Here is a 17,400-nt window from a genome sequence, read left to right on the forward strand (position 1 = left end):
CACCACGATGCCCAGCTAATTTTTTGTATTTTTGATAGAGACGGGGTTTCACCATGTTGACCAGGATGGTCTCAATCTCTTGACCTCGTGATCCACCCGCCTCGGCCTCCCAAAGTGCTAGGATTACAGGCTTGAGCCACCGTGCCCGGCCACCATCTTATTCTTTCAAAAAGCAAGGATGTGCTCGAAAAGGGTGGGGGCATGCCACTGGCCAAATCTGGGACAATTTAAGCACCAAAATAATTAAGTACTGAATTTTAAAAAATAGGAATTCACACGTTCATACCAATAGCATACAGATAAAATAAATAATATATGAGGGAAAAGGAAGGGCTGGAGTTCTATAGTCAAACTCAAGACTATATCATTAAATGAAGGTTTACCATAATTCTAGACATTAAAAATTCCTAACTATTCCTATTTACTGAAAACAACATTTGATTTTGAATAAGTTCTCAAGTGACATTGGTATGTACCTTACCTAATATTAGCTTAGAGTCTTAGCATTACTACTTTATTCTTTGTTTCCTTCTATTTCTTGGTAATAGGTAACAAATTTTATTGTCAAAAATTAAAACCTTTCTATCTTTTGTAAAATCTCCAACTTGAAGTTGCCATTAGAACAAATTTAGGTCACATTATGCACGTAACCTATAATAACAATATGTAGTATTTAGCCAATATGATCTTCTATTTTGAGTTACATATCAGATAGAAAATCAAGTATTTACCATTATCTACCTCCATATTATGTTAAATATTCGATATTTTATCAGAAGACTAGATTCAAATTATAATAAAGTTAAAAATAGATATTTCAATTGGTCATCTCAACAGCAATATGAGGTTAAAGTACAAACAGGGAAAGCAGGTGTGCATGACTAAAAGAGGAAGAGGAGTAAGTGTGTCTGCAGCAAACAGCGTTTATTATTTCCTCTTATTTCTTCTTCCATTAAAAACCTCTTTTTCTCTAAAGCAGTAGCAGGTCCTTAGGGAATACAATGTCCCCTAAGTGCAAAAATCAACTGTCAAAGTAATATAGAATAAATTCCGTTTCTGCCCTAAGGATGATCTCTGCACCACCAAACGTAAAACCAACCAACCTTATCTTCAATCAAAAATATAGTTTAAAGAACCAAGAAGATTTGATATGATTGACCATACTGAGAAAACTGCCTTATTTTAAAAGTTAAACGCTCAACAGCATTAACTCAATAAATGCAAAACACAAAACAACAACAAGGCATTATGATTCAATAATGAATCATCATGTCATATTTCTGGATTATGATTTTAAAAGTTCACTTTTAAATAGCTGCTCTTCACTAATTGGTTGCTTATGAGTCATACACATGGCTGCTGACCTTTGTGCCAATCTTTGTCAAGTCTTTCAGGATGCATATGTGAAAGCAGATGGAGCTTTTCCTTGAGAGCCACAGAAGCAATATATGCATGCAGTTCAGGTACAGAGATGACATCACCCTTCACAATAGCATTACCTCACCCCCTAAGCATAGGAATGAGTCACCCGTTAGTCAGCTGCAAATCTCTTGGTAGAAAAAAATTTAGGTTACGGTGATGCATTTTCACATCCCACTGATTTGTTCATGTAAGCAGCTATTTGTTCTGATTCGCTGCTCTGCATCTCAAACTCACTGTGTGACTTGCTTCTCCCTTAAGTCATTTTTAAAAGTCTAAATTTTTGTATTTGTTTTCTTTTTTTTCCCCTGTTCATAATTTAAAATAAAAGTTGCTAGCAAACTCAGTACCAAAGATCTAGAGTCTGTGTGTCTTACCACAAAGCAGTTTAGCAAAGTAATTCAGTTTCTTAACAAAATCTAAGTGGTACAATGAATACCATGGCACATGTAATCAGAGACCTCTATCTGAAATTAAAATGTGATAATAAGAACTTTAATTTTCAAATGGAGAAAAGAATTTCATATGAGAAAATAAAGGAAGTACTACTACTAAAATGGGCACCAACAGCAATAAAAAACAAAAATTCCTCTAACTGTAAGAAAAAATGTTTCCCATTTGATACTTCCCTATTTTTCTATGCAGCCAACCCCACTCCCCAACTGACTCACACACTTTTTGGGGTACACTCAACTTTATTTTAACTTGTTATAAAAAATTTCAAGCATATAGAATGTAAAGAGATTAATAAATCCCCAAGTATCTATCATGCAGTTTCAAAAATTATCAACATTTTGCCAACTGCTTCGTCTAGCTCCACTTACTTACTATATACTTGTTTATTGGGTTAAAATCATCAAAATTTCAAATTTCCCCTATTATCTCAAAGATCTACTTTATGATGAGGAATTCCAATTCTACGTATCACATCTGATTCTTTTTCCCCCACAAATGAGCTTCTTTTACCCCCACAAATAAGCTTCTTTTACCCCCTTTGTTATGCACTGATTTACTTGAGAAACTAGATTATCTGTCCTACAAAATGCCCCACAGTCAGGATTCTACATGTCATTTAACTTGGTCCTTTGTTTCCTGTATTTCCTGAAAAGTATGATTAGGCTTGTAGTTTTGATCTGATGCAGGTTTGTTTTGACAAGAAGACTTCATATCTGGTGCTATGCACTTCCTATTACATTAGGGGTCTACAAACTACAGCCCATGGGCCAAATCCAGCCCGATGCCTGTTTTGTGAGTAAAGTTTTATTGGAACACAGTCACATACTCATTCATTTATGTATTTGTCTATGACTGCTTTCTAGCTGCAACTAGAGGGCACGTTGTCCTCAAAGCCAAGAATAAGTATCATCTGGCCCTTAACAGGAAAAGTTGGCTGGCCGCTGTGATATACCATATTAGGAGGCACATAGTGTTTGCATGCCCCACTTTTAATGATGTTACTATCAATTACTTGGGTTTGGGGGAGTCAGCCTGGTCCCTCCATTTAAAGTGTCCCATCAACTTTTTATCATTTTAGTATTGCTTGAGGGCCTACTATTTCAACAAAGGAACTTATTAAAATAGCAATTTCTAATTTTATCATTCCTTTTGCATTTATTAGTTAGGACTTTTCTATAAAGAACTTTCCCTCATACAGTTTTGGAAGCCAGATTTGCACACATTAAATGCATTTTATTGATTAATGACTCAGGCATTAAATACTTTCAAATTTCAAAAATTGTATTCAGAAGCAACTCACCCACTATAAAATTGAAAATTAAAAAGGGTGAGATCAGTGTGTTCCCTAACCAGGAAAGAAGGAAAAGGAACACATTGGCCCTGATAGTTAACAAAAGCCAAGTTCTGTGTATAAGCTAAGAAGTGGCAAGGTTTAGAAAGGAGAAGGAAGGTGACAAAAAGAGTGTGGCAAGATCCAAACTCACTGAGTGTAGAGACAAAGAAGAATGAACATAGGCCATGAAGGAAGGGTGTAAAACACCAACTATCCTAGAATATTTAATTAAAGGGACACATATCCCTGCCCCATCTAGGAACCCCAGGGAGCATTTCTAGCATAATACAGTAACTGATGCTTACAATGATGATCCCAAAGAATAAATAAAAAGCTATAACTCATTAAGATTGGGAAGATGTGAAATACATGAATACACCATTAATGTTCTCACTTATAAGTGAGAGTTGAACAATGAGATCACATGGACACAGGGAGGGGAGCAACACATACTGGGGCCTGTCAGGGTAGGGTGGCGGAAGAGGAGGGAGAGCATTCGACAAACACCTAATGTATATGGGGCTTAAAACCTAGATGATGGCTTAATAGGTGCAGCAAACCACCATGGCACATGTATACCTATATCTATGTAACAAATCTGCACATTATGCACATATATCTTGGAACTTAAAGTATAAAAAAAAATCCAAAAAAAGAAAAATATGCCACTAAAAATGCTAAATTGTTGAATTTTTTATTATCTGGAAGTCTCCTTTGCCTACAACAATTACTTTCCTAGCCATATTGGCTGTTTTGCAAACCAAGATGATGGGGCAACATCACATATCCAAAACACAAAATCAAAAAAAATTTTTTTATTTTTTTTTAAGATGGAGTTTCACCTAGGCTGGAGGGCAATGGTGCAATCTCAGCTAACTGCAACCTCCGCCTCCTAGGTTCCAGCGATTCTCCTGCCTCAGCCTCCCGAGTAGCTGGGATTACAGGCATGTACCACCATGCCCAGCTAATTTTGTATTTTTAGCAGAGGTGGAGTTTGTCCATGTTGGCCAGACTGGTCTCGAACTCCTGACCTCAGGTGATCTGCCCACCTTGGCCTCCCAAAGTACTGGGATTACAGGCATGAGCCACCACACCCAGCCTGAAATAAAAATGTATCCACACCAACCAGCTGACTGCACCTCATTCAGCCCATTCCCTGGGTCCCTGACTTTACTACTCATTCACTATATGACCTCGGATAAAAACTAACACCTCATTTTTTAATAAAATGTCTCACGTTACCTTATTTCAATTGATTCTCAAAATCACTCTCCACAACTAACTTAAAAGGGATTCCTTTTTGGTCTCCAACCATTGACTAATGCTTTTATCACATTAGGCATCCAGAGGCTTCCTGCTGTTTCCCACTGCTTTCCAAGTTCCCCCAATTGTAAGCAGAAAGGGTTTTCTGATATTCTGTTTTGCTACAAAATTTTCAATAAGGCTAACAAATTAAGGAGTTGTTTGAAGAGGCATTTGCATTATAAGCCAGTTATATCTAATTACGGAAGTATTTATATTTATAAAGTCTTCACACCAAGTAGCAGATGAGGAAATCTGAAGGAAAGCAGGATAATTCCTAAAATCCCACTAAAACAAAGCTATCATTGAAACACTTTTTCTCTCAATTTTCTCTGATGTATCAGTCTGTCAATTTTAAAATGTTGGACTTTAAAACTTTGGTCATAGGTCTTCACACCCTACTTTCTTTCAAGGTGATTGATCTCAGTTTCCACAACACAAGCAATTCTAATTTTAACTTCAGCCCAGACTTTTCTTCTGTCAGCATCTCTTCTTGGAGAGCTCTCATGGTCTCTCCAAACTCGTATCTAGACAACACATGTTCTTCCTTTCTACATCTGTTCTTAATTTACTACTAAATCCTCCTTTGGTCTTATAATTTCATAAAGATCTTCCTCATTAAACTTCTTTTGAATCCATCACTTTACTTCACTCTTTTCCACTGTCACCATCCAGTCTAACTATCATCCCATCTGGATGACTACCATGCAGTCTCTTGACTAGTATGGGAGGCTCGAAATAGTCTCCCAATTTCCGCTGTTGTTCCAGTCCACTTTCTACAGTCAGAGTGATCTCTTCCACTTAAACCTGCAATGGTTTGTCATGGCTCAGGATAAAATCTGAAATGCCTAATATAGCCTACTACACCCTGCATAACCTGGTCCTGGTCTAGCTTAATGGGCTTATTTCAGCTACTCTTTCCCAACCCTCATTCCTGTTGCCATCCTCAACTTCTCTCAGTTACCATGAGCATGCCATGGTTAACTCTCGCCTCAAGGCTTTGAGATAAGCTATTTCCTCTCCCAGTGTAATCCTCCCCCTGCTCTCTACCCATCTCTTGCCTCAGTAACTCCTCATCATACAAGAGAGGCCTTCTTTAATCACCAGGCTAGATAAGCAGTTATCCTTGTTGGAATCTTTGTGCTCTATCCTGCCTTGTGCCAGTTACCACACTCAATTGCATTATTTACACTATAATTTCATATCTGCCTTCCCAGCTGGCTCCGCAGAGTACCATGTAAGTTCTAGGAAGGCAGGAATCACATCTGTCCTAGGCAGTGGACAACTCTGCACACCCACCTCCTGCAATCCTGCAATGCTGAATTCAGTTGTGGATGTGTTAAGTTTGGGTGCCTGTGACTATCCTATAGGGGGGTCCTAGAAGCAGTTTAAGTGCTCAAAATGTGCTGAGCTATGTGCTAAGTATGCTGTACGCAGGATGTCTTTGAGTAATTAATCTCCATAAGGCACATGAGGAATTATTAGTAAAGAAAATACAAATAAATTGGTAAGCATTAAGGTATTTTAAAACGCATTAAATGTTGGAAAGAGGGAAGGACCTAAGTACAAAGATCTAGAGTTGAGTCTCAGCTTTACTACATCAGACAAATCTTTGAATCTGTTTGATCCCCAATTTCATCATATGAAAAACTAGGGTTAATTAGAATATTTACTTCACAGGGCTATGTAAATGACTAAATAAGAATAGATATCACTTTACAAACTATAAAGTGCTACTCAAACAACAGTTTATGATCCAGGGCTGCTTACTTTGAACTTCTAAGGTAATTTGTGTGTGTTTATGTGTATATACATACACATGTATACTTATTAAAGAAAAAAGTTAAAAGCAAAAATGTAAACTCAATCTAGAAGCATGTGACTACCTATAATTCATAGTGAGCTTTATTTTATTCTTTACTGGAAACTTCAGGAGAGAGCTATTATTCATTAATACAAAATTTCAAAAATAACAAAAGCTTTCTGAATTCTAGAGAATATCTGTTCCAGAAGTATATTAAAGGAGAAAGCAGACAAAAAGCTTAATTATGCCAGGTCAGTTATTTCTTTCCCAAACAAGGATTCACATCTGTTTAAAAACAAGGCCTCAAAACCAAATAAAGATTAATTCAATGTAGAATTAAATATATCAAATTGCTAAGTTTTTATCAGAAAGCTCCATCAGGCCTAAAGTTCTTTGATTGTAACATAAAAACTCTAATGGATTTTAAAGTACTTTATTAATCAATAAAGACAAACAATGCTAAAGAAAAGTTAACAAGTATATTTTTGTATATTTTAATTCTTCAAAAATAATACACTTGAATGGAACATAAACAGTAAATGTAAATTAACCAAAATGAGCATCTAACTACACTACTAGGTGTCAGAATTGACTGTGACTTAACAAAAAAGATGCTTCAAAATTGTTGTATTATGGAAATACATATTTTTACTTTCCTGGAAACATTGGGGAAAGTAAAAGGAAGATTGTTTGATAAAAGGAAAGGGTCTCCAGGAATCATACCTTAATCTAGACAAGGGAAGCAGGTATCACCATTAGATGATCTAACAGGGAGGGTAATGAGATGGTTCAGCAGTTCCAGGTATTAGTCAGAATGCATCCCAAGTGATACGCTTAAAAGGAATGCTATATGCTTAAATGTAGAGAAAAAAACTCTGCAACGATGTGGTATTTATTATCTTCAAAATTGTAAATTAGTACTCAACAGCAGAGAAATACCAAGCAGATAGTAATTGTTTAATTCTTTTTTTTACTAGTTTAGTCAACCTGCAAAACAAAATGCCTCAAGGAAAACTACCAGACTTGCTTTTTTAACATATTTCTCAGTCATGATAAAAGAACACTGATTTTAATAACTATCTCTGCCTTCACCTGTATTTATATTCATGACATAAACAATGTACATGTAGAGTCAATTTCAAAAGAAAAAAAAAAAAAAAACAGGGCCAAATCAGTTTCTCCTTTGGTGACATGCAATGCTGGGATAAATTAGTTTAGTTCACAGCATTGCTTTCAGTCATGCTAAGGGATTAATACAACAAAATTAAATCAAAGCACTGTTTCATTTCTATAATTAAAAGAAAAGCAATTAACCCAGGCAATTATTTAAACATTGGCTCACTACATGATTGACAGCCACGCTTCAAAATAAACTGCCATCTTAGATGACATAGACTCAAAATGTGCTAGTTTGCATACAAACTGCAAAACAACTTGGACAAATTTCAGTATAAGTAAGAGAATCTTTAAAAGAGATTACAGATCCTCTTTTAATAAATGCTTAAATGGTCTACTAACAGACATTTTCTGAACATAACAGTAACCAGTAAAGACATACCCTTTTCAAAGGCACTCCCACCTTCAAAGCCCTTTTACTAGTGGGATGCATGCTGTCTCATATGGGGAGGGAGAGGAGGCTGGAAAGCACCAGCGTCATAGCTGTCTGTTTCTGCACCTGCCTGAAACAAAAAGGCAGTGTCCCTTGGGGAGAAACATGCCTAAAATAAACCAAAACCCCAAACCTTATCTAAGTTTAGACTTATAATAAAGTTGTTTGTTCTTCTTAAGAGGAAAAAAAGGCCATTTTTTCACAGAAAACCAAAATAGGAAACAAATATGGTATCTCTAAATACAGAAAAGAGAAAGGTATTCATCTAAGTACAAATTAGTTATATATACACAATTACAATATGCATTCTGAATAGAAATAAGGAAGGTCTTCATATTTATAAATGTGTTCCAAGGCATAAAGAAGTAGACAGTTCAATCTACTTAGATTTGGCGAAGTGATCCAAATGTAGCCCAGAGGCCTTAAAGAAAAAACTATGCTAATATGTTAGAAAACAAAATTTAAGACAATCAGTAGGAACCACAGAAAAACTTCCATAGTGCTTTTTCAAGGTTGAATCTGAATATAAATTACCAGAGGAAAGCAAACCAGACTTCACATCAGGTGGTCCTTCTTAAAATTAAAAACAAAATTCTTAGCTACTATTAACTGGCAAAAATATTAGGCTTAGAACCTAGGGAACATTTGTTAAAGCTAACAGAGTGAACTTTAGGTGCATCACTTATTCTAAGACACCCAAATATACACACTAATGGTTTTAGCTTGGTTATATATCAACAGTCTTTTCAGGAGATAGTGGCAAACGATATATATGTCCCAAGGTACTTCAATCTTCCTGCAGCATACAATTCATTCTAAATATAATGTAAAACATCTGTTCTTAATGGAACTGTCAATTTCCCTTACCTTCCATGAGCTTTTCTTTTTCATTGACATAATCAAAACCCCATTAAAGCAACATAATAAACTATCCTATAAGCCTTTTGGATCAGAAAAGGTTAAAAACAACATCAGTGCAAGCCAGGGGACAAGTATGTACCTAATGCTAATTCCTAGTGAATTTCTTCTTTATTTTCAAAAGAATCCTTAAATGTAGTAAAAGGGAAAGTTCAAAAATTCCTCTAGATAATTCACTTGGGTATTTCATGTATTTGACTCTACTGATGCATGAAGTTAGATTATCTTTAGAGATTTAGTCCAGTCCTATAATTCTACAGAGAAGGAAATTAAAGCTCTACTGATTAAATAATTTAGTCAGTTCACACAGTAAATTAATGGAAGAATTATGTCTAAAACTGAAGCTCCTGAATCCTAGTCCCTCTTCCACAATACCACATCATCTAAAAAGTTCCTGTGTAGCTTTATTATTCCAGCAAAAGTACACGTGATCCATAAACAATTCTTTCATCAATAACTTAAACATTATTATATAGCCTATCAAATCCTTTATCCTTCAGCTTCTCAGATTAATAAGTAACTTTGATAATTGCAGAGAATACATGTTCTCTGGTCTTCTAAATTTAATCTGTTCTATCTTCATAAGACAGGGTTGTGATATGTGGCCCAAGGTGGCCTCAAACTCCTGGGCTCAACAGTGCTCAACCTCCTGAGTAGATGGGATGACTACTCAGGAGGCACATGTCACTGCACCCAACTTTCATACCACTCTTGATGAAAGCTTGGAGAAACTGACATTCTAATACAGGAGTCCCCATATGAAAACATCAACCTATTTATTTTCACCTGGGAGGTGCCAGCTCTTTCTGCCTGCTGCAACTGGCCCTCTTTCCTACACCACCCTTTAAAACCAAACACACTAGGTTTTTGAGAGAGAAGTTAACTACTTCTCACAAAGATAACTATTAGGAAGGTTAAGGGCCTTAAGAAAACACTGCACCAGATGCATTTAGGAAGGCGTTATTACTCTATGCATCCAATTCACAGCATTTCAAATGGCAGTTTTTGATATACATATATTTATGTGTGTATATCTTATACACACACATAAATATATATATATATTTTGAGATATATATATTTATGTATGTGTGTGTGTGTGTGTGTGTGTGTGTGTGTATATATATATATATATATTTTTTTTTTTTTTTAAGACAAGGTCTCATTCTGTTACCCAGGCTGTAGTGCAGTGGTGCGATCTGACTCACTGCAACCTCCGCCTCCCAGGCCCAAGTGATCCTCCCACATCAGCCTCTCGAGTAGCTGGAACTACAAGTGCATGGCACCACATCTGACTAATTTTTGTATTTGTAGAGATCGGGTTTCACCATGTTGCCCAGGCTGGTCTTGAACTCCTGAGCTCAAGCAATCCACCTGCCTTGGCTTCCCAAAGTGCTGGGATTACAGGTATGAGCCACCACGCCTGGCCTTGGTGAACTTTTTGTGGTGTTTATCCAACTTTTTTTTCTAAATCTGAACTGGACAAACGTTCAACTTTTGAACATAACTTCTAGATGCTGAGCAGCACACACCTTGCTGAATAACAGATGACTCAAGTTCACAATACACTCTTCTCTTCCTGCTAATACATTTATAATTTCACAAATATTCTTATATTTTTATCATATACCAAATAAGCAATTTTCAAAGTATGATCTGTGGACTCTTTCAGGGTTGCAAATAGCTAATAGTTTTCAAACAAGGTGTGAATTGCCTTTTCACTGCGTTGTTATTTCCCCTGAAGGTATAAAAGCAATGCTGACTAAAACTGCTGGTGCTTTGGCACAAAATTCAGGAAACAAACCATGAATACAATGGTATTCTTCACCATCATACACTTGAAGTAAAAGAGAAAAAAAAACAGAGACAGTTGCACTTAAGAATGTTCTTGACGAAGCAATAAAAATGACTGATTTCATTAAGTCTTGACCCTGAGTACACATCTTTTTACTATTCTGCAGGACTAATTAGGAAGTATGTAACAAGCCTTTCTCCACATACTAAAGCATGTCTTGAGGAAAAGCACTTGTGGAACTGAGTTGTGAGCTGAACTAGCAGCTTTGTTCATTGAGCTACAATCTTACTCAAAAGTCAACTGAAAAAAACCATGATTATGGGACTTAGGTATTTGGTAGACATTTTCTCAAAAATGAACAAAGTGGACTTTTTACTTCAAAGAACACATCTGACTGTATTTTTCATAAAATTTAAATTTTTCAAGTGAATTCTAGAATACTGGAAAACCTGGGCCAGGCATGATGGCTCAGGCCTATAATTCCAGCACTTTGGAAGGCTGAGGCAGGAGGATAGCTTGAGCCCAGGTGTTTGAGATCAGCCTGGGAAACATAAGAAAACTCCATCTCTACAAAAAATTTTAAAAAGTAGCTGAGCTTGATGGCAAGAACCTACAGTTCTAGCTACTTAGGAGGCTGAGGTGGGAGGACTGCTTGAGCCCAGGAGTTGGAGGCTACTGTGAGCTATGATCACGCCACTGCACTCCACCCTGGGCAACAAAGCAACATCCTGTCTCTAAAAGACAAATACAAAACAAAACAAAAAAACTCCCATCTACCAATTTGCGCTTGATAGCTTCCCAGTACTTACAGACTTTTCTGATGAGATCAGTGGTAACAGCAACAAGTTAGATTTTTTTTATATTGAATAAGGAAATATGCCAACATTTAAAGGATCTATGTAACTCAGTCAATGTTTTGTAAATTATAAAATCATGCATGAGTAAAAGGTAAGACAGACCAACAGATGTTAGTGATCAGAGTATAAAATGTTCATTGAAATATTCACTGTGGTTTCTGATTCCACAGTGCAACTAATGTTTAAGAAACTTCCACTTGTTTTGGTAGAGTATCAAAAAAGAATGGCTTCAATTATGTGAAAAGGCTACTAGGATATTCCTCCCTTTTCTAACTACATTTGTATGTGGCTGGATATTCTTTTTTATATAATTAAATCAAAACAACAATGCAACATATTTAAGGCAGAAGCGGATACAACCGTCTTCTATTAAACCAGAAATTTGAGACTTGCAAAAATGTAAAATGCTACTTTGCTTATTAAATTTTTTGTATTAAAGAATATAATTATTCATAAAAAGTTATGTTATTGTGCAGTGGGTTTATTGTTATTTCTTTAATAAATTAATAAATACGTTTTTTAAACATTTGTTTTAGGTTGGTTGTGGTGGCTTATGTCTGTAATCCCAGCACTCTGAGAGGCCAAGGTGGGAAGATCACTTGAGCCCAGGGGTTTGAGACCAGCCTGGGCAATACGGAGACCCTGGCGCTACAAAAAAAAAAAAAAAAAAAAAAAAAAAAACAAAAACAAAAAAAAAAAAAAAAAAAAAAAAAAAAAAAAAAAAAAAAAAAAAAAAAAAAAAAAAAAAAAAAAAAATTAGCTGGGCATGGTGGTGCATGCCTGTACTCCCAGCTATTGGGGAGGCTGAGGCAGGAGGATTGCTTGAGCCCAGGATTCAAGGCTGCAGAGAGATATGATCACACCATTGCACTCCAGCCTGAAAAAAAGCTCTTTGGAGCCCCCTCAATAATTTTTTAGAGTATAAATGGGTCCTGAGACCAAACAGTCTTAGAACCAGTGTACTCCGTGAACAGGCTTAGTTTGTAAAGAGGGGTACATACAAGGTGGCAAAAGGGCTTCAGAGCAGGCAGAATGGAGTATAATCAAGCAAGCCAGGCTCAGTTCCAACTTCATCATAAATATAGCCAGTCAGCAACCTCAAACAAATTTCTTTGAGCTGCAGTTTCCTCTTTACAAAATGGGACCTATGTATCAACCTCAAAAGTGTTACTATGAGGATTATGCTGTCTAAGAGGATCAAGTATATGTTATAATGCTGGGAACAATGTTATATCATCAGTATTGCTACATATTAAACATCCACTCTCAAGAAATAGTCCCAAAAATTTGGGGCAGCAGTAAAATCTAGTAAATCTATCATGTTATCACAGATATTTCAATGCCTTCAGATTTTCTTCTTTTTTTTTTCCTATGAAGTAGAAAATTAAAATCTAGATAATGCAAAGAGGTATCAGGATTCTTTTCCTGCATGCAAAGCAACCAGTGAGCCTTCTGAATATGCTTTCAATTCAATATTTCAAAGCATTCTATCCAAAGGATCTAGAATTGGGGGTGGGTGGGTGTGACAGAGGACAATGAAAACAAGAGAACCCTAATGAACCACAGAAAATGGTGCCAACTAAGGACAGTAAAAAAGCTGAACTGTTTTAAAAACAGCTAATATAACTGCTATCTGTAAGAAAACCTTCAAATACAACCAGCTGCTTATTACTTAAACACACTTACTAGCACTCAGGTTATCACAACTATTTGCATTCTACTTTGCCATACCATACAACTTACCTTTTTGTGCCTATGTGTATTTCAGTTTGCAAACACACACATGCTTTGAACCACTACAACACACTGTAATATTACCTCAGATGTAAGCAGCTTACAATCTTCTCATTTTGCTGATCATCTCTTATGTCTAGTTTAAAAATAAAGTAAAATTGCATACTCAAACATAATCCCAGCAGAACAAAAATAAACAAGTTTATCTTAAGTAGTAATTTATTTGAATACCCTACTCAATTAGAAACTGAATGTAATTTACAATCAAATTGCTATTTCCATTAATAATTCACAACACAATAGAAGTTCACTATTCTCAAAATATATTTTCAGTATACCATCTGAGAAATGGTGACCACTTTTAAAGTCTAGTCAGGGTTTAGCACACAGCAAATGTAGAAATTTGGCAGTGTTGTTTCCTTAAGTATCAGTTTGGGTGCACCAAAAAAGATTTCGGCTGGGTTTACTGGAGAGTACAGGAAAGTCGTTATTATAGATGGTCACTGGTAGTAGTTTCCCATTGGAAAGTCTGGTCACCAATATTCACATCGTTCTCAAACCCTTCATGTAATATTTTGTGTTTTCCATACTTAATATCAGCTAGGAAGCTTTTTAAAGAAAAACAGTGATGACAAAAGAGAAAAAAAGACTACCCTAGGGAGTGGCCCACAGGAACAACTCGATATAATAGAAGGCCACGGGTTTTCTGGAAAACAGAGGTGACTCCTTCAATGTTAGTAGTCACCACTCAAAAGATGGACTTATTTTTAAATAATATGAACTAACAGACTAAAGCTCCAGAAAAGGAGAGAGACTTAATCCATCAGAATTGAGTCTAAAGGTGAGGCAAATCAGCTTCTCTTATTTAATCTCCTCCATCTGCACCCCACGAAAGCAGGCTGTGTCCTCACTTTATTGATGAGAACAACTAATGCTCTGAGGGGCTTGAAGTCATGTGCCAGAGTAATTTTGGAAGCGAAGTCTCTTTGAATTGATGCTCTTTCTCGCTTACCGTTCTAGAGCTCTGAATTGTTAAGTACAAATTTTCTGCAAATAATCAAATGTGATTGGAATTACATTATAAAAAAATTCAGATGAATTCTGTTTATAATTAGGATATACACTTGAGGCAAAACATAAGGAATAATAATTTATGGGATTTTGCAGCACAGATTTCTAACTAGTAAAATTCAATGAGGTTTTTATTTATATTTATCTTATTATTCCTAGAGACCTTGTGATGATAATAAACAATAATCACTTAAAGCTCAGATAATGTGCTATGTTGACATGGCAGACAGTATCCTTAGCTGCTCACTTAGAGGATTAACTCATTTAATGCCCCAAGTAATCCTAAGAAGTACATGTTATTATCCATCTCATTTCACAACAGAGGAACTGAGGAATAGAAAAGTAATTGCCCTAAAGGGACACAGCCTGTAAGAGGTAGTCAGGCCTCAAACTTGGACAATAGGGCCTCAAACTTATTAATATCAGCAATTACTCATTAGAATTAAGTTTTCCAGTCAATATTTAATAGAAAATTCTTACCTCTGGTTTGCTAAGGCTGGATGACACCAAGGAACCAGATCCCACATCCAAATCCCACTGTTTTTTACCATGATTTTCAGGATCCAAGGCAGCAATTCGCCCATCTAAAGTGCTGATAATTACTAATGACCTGTAAATATTAAAAATATTTTAAAAATTAAACGAGTCTCTAAGATATTGGGCACACTTATCACACACACTCAAAAAAGAAATCCAGCCCATGTCCAGGCTTCTATTGGTAGAAAGAAAGAGGGGGCCTTCTACCAATCTTGCTGCAACTGTCTTTGGACCAAGACAATTTCAATATGCCCTTTATCTGTTTATGTCACTTATGAAAAGCCCCAACTCATAGGTCACCCTTCATTCCACACTCTAATGTCTTCCCTGAATGTTCACTTATCTTCTTGCTCTCATAGGAACCAGGCTTTCCCTGAGGCCATCGCTTCCCTACAGAAGCACAGATAATTTTTTTCTCCCATAACCCTTGCTCAGAATGGGGTAAGTAGACTCCATGTATTTCATTGCAATTTTTAGACCATTTTTTTCCTCTCCTCTGAAAATCCTCGGGATCAAACTGTTCTGTCCATTACCCAACCTAGTAGACATCTAATTGACCCTTAGGTAACTAGCCCCATCCTAGAGGACTTCAGCTGCTGGTTTACTGTTACTACCTAATATATTTAACATGTTTCTGCCTCAATTCTTTGGGTTTTCATTATCTGTCTACCTTGCTTCAGCTACTCCTGTGGTCAGACATTAGACTGTCATTACAAATCACCACAACCCCCTAACCAATCAACTCCTCTTTTTGGCTCACTTCCTCTACTTCCCTGATTCCCCAACTTCTGACCCCACCAGAACCTACAAGCCACTGATACTATGACTTTCACTACCATCATGCCCTCACTTCTTTCTTAACCAGTTAAAGTCCCACAGTCCCTCATCTTAAGCACTACCTCGTGGACACCTCAAGTCCCTACCCCGCCTCTCACATGTCACACTCTGGAAGAACTGGTTGAAGTCAATCTTCTCCCCTTTCTCACTCCTACATCTGTGCAGTTGAATATATCTGAAGAGAAACATATCATGTTGACTATCTCACTTTAATTAATAACCACCAATCTCAAAAAGGCTATTAAAGATGTTCAACAATCATTAAGACCCTTCCCTAGTCTATCCATTATGCCACTGAACCACGTTAACCATTTCATGTCTCCCCACTGCTCAAACTTCTGATACCAGCTCTTTCAAGCTCACATATTTTGGTGACAATGCTTTCTATTTCATGGAGAAAAACAGAAGCAAACGGCTTGCTTTCCACCACACCTTTATCTATTCATCAGTACCTGGACCATGACTTCCACCTCCCCTCCTGTTAGTGCAGGTGAATTGTCCACACTCCCATCTACCACGAACACCTCCACTTAAGCAATAGAGCTCCCTTACACATTCATGAGGTCTTGCTCCTGCAAATGTCTCCTCTCACTCCCAAGTCATCAATCATTCCTTCTCTACTAGAATATTCTCATCAGCATTTGCTATAAACTGAACGTTTGTGTCCCACCAAAAAATTCATAAGTTGAAACCTAATCACCAAGGTGATGGTACCAGGAAGTGGGGCCTTTGGGAGGTGATTAGTTCATGAAAGTAGGGTCCTCACTTATGATATTAATGCCTTTATAAAAGTATCCCCAGAGACTCCCTCACCCCTTCCACCAAGTGGGAATGCTTCTGTGAAGAATCAGTCTTTGCCAGATACTGAATGTGCTGGTACCTTGATCTTGAACTTCCCAGCCTCTAGAACTGTGAGAAATAAATGTCTGTTGTCTATAAACCACCCAGTCTACAGTATTTTGTTATAGCAGCATTCAAACCTGCTACTACTTTCCCCAACTTAAAAACCAAACCAGATCAGACAAAATGAATCCTTCTCCCTCCTCGAGCATCCAATCTATTTCTTACCCCTCTGCAACAAAACTCCTTGAAAGAGTTGTTATGCATTGTCTCTAAATCTCCTCCTTCCCTTCTATCTTGAACTATTTCTAATCAAGTTCTTGCCCCTACCACCCCACTGAAATGGTTCTTGTCAGAGTCAGCAGTGACCTTCACACTGATAAATCCCATGGTCTCACTTCACTTGACCACCTAGCAGCACCTGACCAGCAATTTCTGTCCTCCATGAAACAACTCTATGTGGCTTCCAGGACACCATGCTCTTTTTTTTGGACTCAGTTCTATGCTTTTCTTTTTCAATTTCATTCTCTGGTTCCTTCTTATCTTTCCTATCTCTGAAAATAGTCTCTACCTGCGTGTAACTTTTTTGGTGATCTCATCCAGTCTTATGGCTTTAAATACCATCTATATGCTGGCAACTCCCAAATCTATATCTGGTTCTAGGCCTCTCCCCTGAACAGTAGACATACATATCTAACCACCTACCCAACTTAGATTGTCTACTAGGCTTCTCAGAATTCACATATACACAGGCAGATTCCTCCAACTCTTCAAATACATCATGCAAAGTTTTCCCTTAGGGACTTTGCAGCTACTGTTTCTTCTGCCTGGAGCATACACCTCCAACTACACAACAGACTCTCCATAACTTTTTCTTTTCTCTCTTTT

The 17,400-nt window shown here is 36.9% G+C and overlaps 1 protein-coding gene across 2 annotated transcripts in view; it reads right to left on the reverse strand.

The window, feature by feature from the left end:
• The window catches only part of EIF2AK3 (eukaryotic translation initiation factor 2 alpha kinase 3), a 75,603-nt gene that overhangs the window by 45,053 nt on the left and 13,150 nt on the right, over positions 1-17,400 (reverse strand). Inside the window, exon 2 of one of the 2 annotated variants that reach the window (XM_017536673.1) lies at positions 14,779-14,908. In XM_017536673.1, coding sequence (XP_017392162.1) covers positions 14,779-14,908 — 130 coding nt within the window. Of the gene's footprint in view, positions 1-1,364; positions 1,911-14,778; positions 14,909-17,400 lie in introns of those variants that run through there. The other variant, XM_037741380.1, reaches the window with a different exon arrangement.

Source organism: Cebus imitator, unplaced genomic scaffold (assembly GCF_001604975.1).
Source record: "Cebus imitator isolate Cc_AM_T3 unplaced genomic scaffold, Cebus_imitator-1.0 Scaffold99, whole genome shotgun sequence".
Classification (NCBI taxonomy): Eukaryota; Metazoa; Chordata; class Mammalia; order Primates; family Cebidae; genus Cebus; species Cebus imitator.